Source organism: Ostrea edulis, chromosome 4 (assembly GCF_947568905.1).
Source record: "Ostrea edulis chromosome 4, xbOstEdul1.1, whole genome shotgun sequence".
NCBI classification, from domain to species: Eukaryota; Metazoa; Mollusca; class Bivalvia; order Ostreida; family Ostreidae; genus Ostrea; species Ostrea edulis.
In genome coordinates this window covers 40,108,488-40,117,868 of record NC_079167.1, presented here as the reverse complement: position 1 = coordinate 40,117,868, position 9,381 = coordinate 40,108,488, and the positions used below count along the sequence as shown (strand labels likewise).

The 9,381-nt window shown below is 33.3% G+C and overlaps 1 protein-coding gene across 4 annotated transcripts in view; it reads right to left on the bottom strand.

The window, feature by feature from the left end:
* LOC125671165 (CCR4-NOT transcription complex subunit 3-like) overlaps positions 1-9,381 on the bottom strand; it is a 28,853-nt gene that overhangs the window by 17,052 nt on the left and 2,420 nt on the right. For 2 of the 4 annotated variants that reach the window (XM_056162630.1, XM_048906685.2), the window contains exons 2-6: positions 6,740-6,807; positions 3,474-3,548; positions 1,809-1,898; positions 1,545-1,673; positions 126-215 (exon numbers count right to left, since the gene is read on the bottom strand). In XM_056162630.1, coding sequence (XP_056018605.1) covers positions 126-215; positions 1,545-1,673; positions 1,809-1,898; positions 3,474-3,548; positions 6,740-6,807 — 452 coding nt within the window. Of the gene's footprint in view, positions 1-125; positions 216-1,544; positions 1,674-1,808; positions 1,899-3,473; positions 3,553-6,739; positions 6,808-9,381 lie in introns of all 4 variants that reach the window. The other 2 variants (XM_056162628.1, XM_056162629.1) reach the window with 1 other exon arrangement.

Genomic DNA, 9,381 nt, shown 5'->3' with positions numbered 1-9,381 from the left:
ACTATATGCATGGGGGAAATTTACACACTCATTACATGACTGCGTAATTAATGTAAATTTCCCCCACACAAAAATAATCACTTTCACAGTATATCTCTGGTGAACTATAAACTATGAACACATACATCTTTATCCATCTTCTTCTTCTTTGTTGTAAGCATTTCCAAACTACTTTCAAACTGATCTAGCTGAATATTCAAATTGTCAATGGATTGCTGCAAAGAAAACAAGACAAATTTAATTTAACAACATTAAATGGACCAAGAAGATGCAAAGAAAACACAAAAGTAGCAAACAACTGTGAAATGGTTAATGAAGAATACAAATAAAATGATATCTATAAACCCTTGACACTTTTATACCATGGGAAGTATTGGGGTTTTAGGACAGCTTGAAATTTCAGTATGGTGTTTGTTCCAACAAGAGGTACTGTGAGCAATGCTTACTAAGAATACCCCCGCTTACCCCAATCTCCCAAAGGGTGTTGTTAATAGGTATAAATTACCTCTTTCCTGAGTGTAAAAATATGGTATGCCTTTGTAAAAGAAAATGGAAGATATAGTCCGAACAGAAATCCATGGCATAAACCTATAATTTTGACCTTGAGATCAAAAGGTCAAGGTCATAAAAAGGTCATGAATGTACATGACACATAGTCTCATGGTGATACACCCATGTCTTATGGTATGACTATGTCAAAACCCTATAATCAATTTTGACCTTGAGGTCATATAGAGGTCATGAAGGTACCCAACACATTGTCTCATGGTGATACACTCATGTGTCAAATATGGTATGCCTATGTCAAAGAACAAAGAAGTTATGGCCCGGACACGAATCCATTGTAAAAACCTTTAATTTTGACCTTGAGGTCAAGGTCATATAGAGGTCATGAAGGTACTCGACACATCTTCTCAAGGTGATCCACCTGTGTGCCAAATATGGTATGCCTAAGTCAAAGAACAAAGAAGTTATAGCCCGGACATGAATCTGCACAGACAGACAAAGTAATTCCTATATACCCCCCCTGAACTTCGTTCGGGGGGTATAATTATTCCCCTCAGTCAAGAAGTTTTCCAACATGCGAAAATGGGACATTCTCAACATTAATAAATGTCAGTGACAAACCCCACCTTTTCACTATAAGGTTTGTTCTGATTGGTAATAATGATCATGCACATACCGAGTGAATTTTGTGTGTGGTATCGTGTAAGAGAAACACATGTAGGATTTCTGTGTGTGGTATCGTGTCAGATGTATGATTCAGTATGTGACTTCTGTGTGTGGTATTGTGTCAGATGTATGATTCAGTATGTGACTTCTGTGTGTGGTATCGTGTCAGAGAAACACATGTATGATTCAGTATGCGACTTCTGTTATTAGAAACATCATTGTAGTTTTTTTGTATCAAATTTCAAAATAAATGCAACATGTGTGTTTCCCTGTGAATTTCCCCATAATTATAGGAAAAATTGGGAAAGGAGGGAGGGGAATGAATTTGAAAGTGATCTACTACTAACTAAAAGTAATATATATATACTTACTGACAGCCAATTAGTCATTTCTGACTTTTCTTTAACTAATGGGTTGAGTTTTGCAGCAGCCCCGAGCCCTTCCTTTGAATATGCCTTTGTTTTGGTTTCTCTTTCCACCACTTTAAATCTTTCCATTTGCTAGATAACAAATACAAGTTTTAAAAAGCAATACAATGCTTTCCTGCATTGTAACACTCATATCACATCTTCTACGACTTTCATAATGAGGTTACAGTCTATGAATTAAACTCATCACATATCTTTCCACTATACCGTTTCAATGAGCTTCCTATTATCCACCAGACACCTCTTGTCTTTGATGTCGCTGCTTGCACACCACGTTTTGATCTGGTCACGAAGACGCTTTAAAGAATTACAAGCAAAATACATGTTATGTGAATTTATATAAGCTACACTGTACATGTTAAGAGTGGGACTGTGTTGAGAGATTTTAATGTAGTGAATCCTTGCACAATGCAAGAGAGTTGTACTTATTAGTGTTCATATACAGTTTAATTAGAAGACTTGTATAAGTTTCTTGTTTTTTTGCATCAAATCATATGGGGGTGAATTAAATTTGGGAGCATATTCATAGGTTATAGACTTTGTATGTTAAAATATGACCAAGTTTTTTGGTGCATAAACGGACTGAGCTTGCGAGGTTCGTCCGCAACAAAAAAAAACAACAAGGTTGTAGTGTTAAATCTAAAGCAAACTAGCATGGCGCCACGCCATGCCCTTTTTAATTGCACCGTGTCCTTTATTCTCTATAAAATTTTCAAAAATATTTGCTAATATAAACAGTTGTTCTTTATTTCACAAGGTTGATTGAAAAGTTTGAAATCAAGGCAGCAGGTATTAACTTTTAAAGAGGCTAAATGATTATTCTATTATTATCATCGTATGATACAATGAAAGTGCCCCAAAATTGTCTTGCCGCAACGAAAAGTGCCCTTTTGAACATATGATTTGTGTGCCCTCTCTAGATCCTAGATTTAACACTAAGGTTGTCACATTTTCCCATACAAAGTCTATAACCTTTTTATTATATACTTTCAATCTCATTTAGAAACTGACAATTTTATTTTTAACAATTTCTTTATTGGTTTAACAGAATAAAAGATGAAAAACACGAAATTAAAAAAAAAAATTAATGGCATAGTAATACGCAACTTCCGAGATATAAGTTCTTCTGTGACGGAGGTACGTTCAGTATTCTGTTAAACGCTTGGGTGGGTACAAGATGTATACAATGTATTATAGATTAGCTATGTAAATAAGGATAAAAGTTATAAAAGCATAAATTTTGTTTATATCAGCCGTTTGTATACATTAAACTGACCATATTAAGAACAATATTTTTTTCAATTAGGCCATTAAATTAAATATGAAATTATTTTTTATTTCCTCTTCTGCATGAGTAATACTTTCTTAAGAAAAGATGGTGATTATCGATTTTTGTTTGAACAGTTTTATTATCAAATACTTACAAACTTGCTAAAATTGTGTGTCCCAGCAGTTTGGGTTACCAGGCATCAAGCCTGTTAATCATCCTTTAGGCAATATATGAAGGCAGCTACAAGCATTTGTACCCACCGTGTGTGAACGAAAGTATGTTTTGCGTCTCACCGTGCGCAAGAGTTCCACAAAGGGAAAGAACCATTGGGCAACTCGGAAATTGCATATTTGCTTGTGTACTGATTGTGATGTAATGTTTGCGGGCTGGAATATTTCCGGATATATATCATGTGATATATGCCCGCAAACTTTTAAAGAAAGAAGAAGAGATGAAACAAAGTATATATTGATATCTGATATAACCTGGTTTATGAATTATCATAAAAGCATAAACTGACTCAACCAGGTTATAATGCATTATATACCCCAAATTAAAATTCATTCCTTAAATAACCCCAAAACAAAGCATCTTTCCAATACCTGCAGCTTCTTAATCTCCCTCTTGAGATCTGCTTCATACTTTTCTTTTTGATTTGTGTTTGCTGCATTGTGGACCTTCAATAAATGAGATAAAAAAAAAAAATTAATCGAAACACAAAAACATGTCACTGGCAACAATTTTTTCTTCTTTCAAAAACAATGGGGGGAAAGACAAGCCAAATGCCCATAAATGACAGATAAAAAAATCAATATAAATTCTTCTGAATTCCACCTTTTATTGAATTGATCAAATATACATACATTTAATCATACAACTAATTTGACAAAACTATAACACAAGAAACGCGAATTTAAAAGTTACTGACCCATTAAAAAGCTTATGCAAACTGAATTAACCTTAATTTGGCTTAGATACAATGTTCAAATTCATTTTTGTATAGAATAGCCCATCGTTGGTTTTTATTATTAAGAAAAGATGGCTTTTTTTTTATTTTGGAAATATTTTTTAAAACCTTTATATCAAGTAGAAAATGATAAAAAAAACAAGATGTGTTTGTGAAACACAAATGCCCCTGATAATGGCCAATTCCAAAGATGACCAAGGTCACAAGGGCAAATATCTTGGTACCAGTAGAAAGATCTTGTCAAAAGAAATGCTCATGTATAATATGAAAGTTCTAATATTTACCATTTAGAAGTTATGACCAATGTAAAAATAAATAAAACTAAGTTAAATGTCAAGGTCAAAAGGTTTAATACCAACGTAAAGGTCTTGTTACAAGGAACACTCAGTGATTTTTTTTGTTTTTCAAACTACCACCCCTCCTTTTGAATTGGGAAAAATTAGCGACATTTTCCTCAAATTGGGAAAAATCATTCATAGTAAATTAAAATGGTAAACATGCATAAAATAATCAAATAACAATTTTTTTGTTTGAGGTTTATTTCAGATCTGATTTAAAATCATAAAATAAATCATTATTTAACATTAAATATGTATTGGAAGTCACACCTTGTATATATATTATTTACTTTTTCTAAGAAATACTTATTGTCTAATTTCATAAAGAAAATAATAAATTATTAATTCACCAGCATTTGTACCCATAATCTTGTAAATACTAGTATTATATTAATAATCAAGTTTCCAGAATGTCTCTCCTGTTCTGTATTTTTCGAATTTTAGTAAAACCCTATACTGTTGGCCACTTCCTGTTATTAGCCTGACCCTACAAAAAATGGCGGTCAAAATAAATTGTAAACAATATGGCTTAATGTGCATTTGGAAGCTATATACTTCGCTGCATATCTGCTTATATGGATGCCTCTATTGTTTTACATATTCTTTACAAAACCTTTTGCATGTGCAGTGGTTTGGAGAATAAAACTGAAAAAAAACCTGTATTCACTCTGTCAGAAATATACGGTAACCTTTTTTTTTTAAATGACCTAATTTCCCTAGATTTGAAAATGGGAAAAACATATATATATAATTGGGAAAAAATAGCTAATTTTCGTGAGGGGTAACAGCCGAATATCGGTGGCATTTTAACCCCAAAAAAAATCACTGACTCATGTGAAATATCACAGCTCTATCACTTATTGTTCAAAAGTTATTAGCAAGGTTAAAGTTTCAGACAGAATGACAGAATTACAGACAGGACAAAAACAATATGCCTCCTGATCTTCGATCTCGGGGGCATAAAAAGATATCGAATTATTTTTTTTTCATTTAGTGTAACTTATTATTTCGGATTTTGTAGATTGCAATGTAACAATATTGCTCAAAACAATACCTTACAAATGTAGACGATGTAATGCGATGAAATTTCAGATCAAAAACTTGTGCACTATTGGACATATATATGTATTATTATTTTAATTGAAAAAATAATCTTTGGATAACCATATTAAATGCTACTTAATCAGTTATTTCTTCAAATTGTCTCAGGTATCATACATAGATTTAAGGATTTTGTATTAAACATGAAAAAAAACCCTGTGGTTTGTTATACCTTTTATTGCAAACGTTTTCATCAAGCATGACAGGATTTATGAAAAGGAGAAACATTCAAGAAGTTTTAGGGCAAATGGTTGGAAATGCTTGTCCAGGAGAAACGGTTAATGTTTTGTTCCTTGTTTGAACAGTTCACTAATTTGAACAGTGATAAAAATCAGTTTTCGATTAAATCAATAAATGTTCTATATGGTTTCATTTTTTTTTTTTTAACCAAAGTTTTCAATTACTGATTAATTCTTTGTGGACTGATAGAAATGTTGTCTATCAGTCCAGCTTTATTGGCAGACTGAGAAGTTAGTTCCCAGTTAGTTGTTGTCAAACTATTCACTGGCAGCATTTGATTTCCCTCGCTTTTCATCTCGGAACTTTTCTGGTTTTATTCGAATCGTGACAACAAAGTCCGATAACTCTAACTTGTTTACCAGACGTCAGTCAGGCATAACGCTTGGCATCCCTGACGGAAGGGGATTTAGAGAGCATATTGCATGAAAAAGATGCTGCCAATACTAAGAAAGCAATTAGAAGTGTTGATTAACATTTTGAATGAATATCTGAGAGTGAAAAACGGCGATTTTACAGCAATTACGCAATTAGATAAAGCAGAAACTCCTCAGGTTGTAATGACACTCAGGAAATTCTAATGTGAGGTTCCTAAAACAGATGGTTCGTAAATACTTTGGTATATAACACCTATTTACTATTTGGACAATAGCAAGTTTATTGTCACCCTTGACAGGAACTATTTCCCTCAGCTTCGCCTCGGGAAATAGTTGCTGTCTTGGGGGACGATAAACTTGCTATTCTCCTCATAGCCAGTAAATAGATGTATAATATATTTACGGTAACCTCAGGCAACGAAATTAAGGGAAAATATTCGCTACATGCGAGTTAAAAATTAAAATTGCAAGTGAAAACTCACTTGGTAGCAATTTTTTTGTGAGTGAAATAAAAAAATAAATAACGATCTCTTTCCAGATTTCTTCGGTCTATTGGCTGTACTTTGAAGTTTACAATAATTTCGTTTTGTGCATAGAAACACTTAACAGAATGATTATAAACGTATTGGAAAAAGTAAACTTGGATTAAATAAATAACTAAGGCCAAGGTAATTGCAGTCAGTGATGTCAAAGTACTTCAAGCGTACTTTGGGCATCTCAAAGACGTTTGATTTAAATAACATTAACAATCATGATGATCTCATCCGTGTTTACTCAATCCACTAAAAATAAAGGGTCGGTCGGTGCCCCTAAACATACTTTTTGGGGCCTTTCTCACATCCACATACCTTTTGCCAGATGTCTTCAAATGACTCGACTCCCTCCGTTACTTTTTTGAGGCATCTGTCAATTTCACCTGCACAAATAATAATACAATTTCTTTTAAACACATTCACAGGAGTAAATTTCTGCAAGCAATTCTTCTGTGTAGGAACAATTATAGTTTCTCTCTCTTGTCAGTAAACAGAGTATAAAAACAAAAACAAACACTTGACAAAGTCATCCAGGACTTATTCAAACTCAAGTAACAAGTGTGATATTGCGACTTTTATCATCCTGTGACCCAGAATTGAAATATGAAGGTGTTTATTTTTTATGTAAAACTGTTATGTACTTTTTTGTCAAGAGGCCTGCAGTTCGAAAAAATGCTAGTGTCACATCATAATGACCTTGAATGTTCAAATGAACATATCTTTCTTACACAACCTATTGAAGTTAAAATCATCAGGACCATAGTACACTTGAAAGGTACTTGTATAGTACATTTTCGCCTACGTATATTAAGTATTGTTTCCTTGAATACAAAATTTTGTAATAAAATCTTAGTTTATGCATATGTGAAATTAATTAAATGGGTCAATAGTTCTTTTCATCTTATATAAGCACAAAATTCACCGAGTTTGTATAGAGTATTTAGCAGACATAGAGATATTGTCTAAACAATCACATATTAAAACTTTCAAATTGTTTTCTTTGATCACTGTACTTAATTCCATTGCATAAATATCAGGGCTTGAAGCTAACTTTTTATGTCACCAGTCCAGCTGGACGGACGGGGTATAATTTCAAGCAGTCCACACAAAAATTTACCAGTCCAACAGAGTTTTCCAGAAATAATTAAACATATTTCGTTAATGTTATTAAAATGAAATTCAACTCAATATCCTTCAGACAATATTGTAACACTTAAATGTGAGATTTATATTTATGAATCAGATTCGTCTCACTCTGGTATCCACGGATCGAAGCATGCCAAATGTGAGTATAAAATTTCATAAGTATATTTTCCAAAATGATGGTTTAGAAAATTAACTAGTCCTGGGCATCAGACCGACTAATCTGTTCGCCAGACTTTTAACCAGTCCCAGACTGACGGGCATTTGTTAATTTTGAGCCCTGAATATTAGTTAAAGGTGGCCTTCGTGTTAAAAACATGACCAATCTTCAATCTCGTATTTATTCGAAGATATAGGAACCTGTCATAAATAATTTTTACCATATCAATGCCTTTGTGGCATAGTGGTGTGTACATAAGATTTTTGTGCCCCCTTTTGCAACTGTCATCGTAATTGTTTATAGTTCACATTGAACTGTGTTTCTGTATTTTCCATGTTAATGATAAAGCATGAATTATCTAAATACCTAATAGTTTTAATGATTATTAACTTCTAATGCACTTTGAAAATCTTTGTATGTTTATCTATCAAACTTGTTAATCATTAATACACTATCTGTGATATCGGACAAGATTAGGTATAATTGGCTTTGAATTTACCCATTTTATATTCAAAGACTGCCCTCAATATCCAATCTGTAATACCAATTACCGTTATGGGAAATGTTCAAACAGTGGTGAAGGAATTGAGACAACAAGTACCTAAATACTAGCAAGAGATTTGCAAAGTTTGGTAACCACTTGGATTCCTATCTTCTGAAATATAGTAGCCCAGGTTAATCATTAGGGGTCCAGATTTCACAATTCATGATTAACACTTGTTTTAAGCACAAAAAAGACTGATGTTATTAAGAATCCCCAAGTTAGTCACTACCTGAAGCAACAAATATGTTGTCAAATTGCATGATAAAAAAGTAACTTAAATCTTTCATGCAATAATAGTTTTAAAAGGAAATTTAAGTGACCTTGACGCATAGTATTTCAAACGTGATTCTACAGAAAGGTAGAAAAAGAATTAGAAAAAGAAGGGGCCCTCCCTCAGCGGGGTATCTAGAAGCAGTGCCCTAGATCAGGGGGTCCCCGCTGAAAATGGATATTTTGAATAAGTTTTTCAGAAAATGAATTCTGTGAACCAATTTGAATGGTTTAAGCTCTATAAAAATGCCAATAATGGTAAGTAAACACTGGTTTCCTAACCTAGTCTTAGGTAAAGGTCTACACAATCTACCAACACTTGACTAAAAGATTCTTCAAAACTAGACTTGTCAATGGTCTTAACATTACTGTCATCTCTTTTTACTACTTTTACAGACATTTTTGTAAGACACACATGTTTACAGTCAGTGTACATTCTGCTGATAGGTAGGGCTGAAATGATACGCCCCCTTCATGATACGATTTGCAATACTTATACCACGATTCAATATGATACATTTTATAGAAGAGACCAATGATAACTTTGAAGAAAACTTTCATTACGAAGACTCTCAGTCACCAGTGTTTCCGTTAAAACAAATTTCTGCATAATTTACGCAAAAAAGATATTTTTATCCCCCAAAACATCACTCAAACAGAGTTGTCGAAAACTGTCAGTCCTGTCCGCAAGACCGGTAAAAAGATTCCCTGGACCGATAACTTGCTAGAAAATGTTGGTCCAAATGACTGTTTGAAAATATCGGCTGTGATCCAATTATTTTAGAGCTCGGGTTCAGGATGAACAAGTGAAAGTCACTCAAACATGGCCGCACAGCCAAT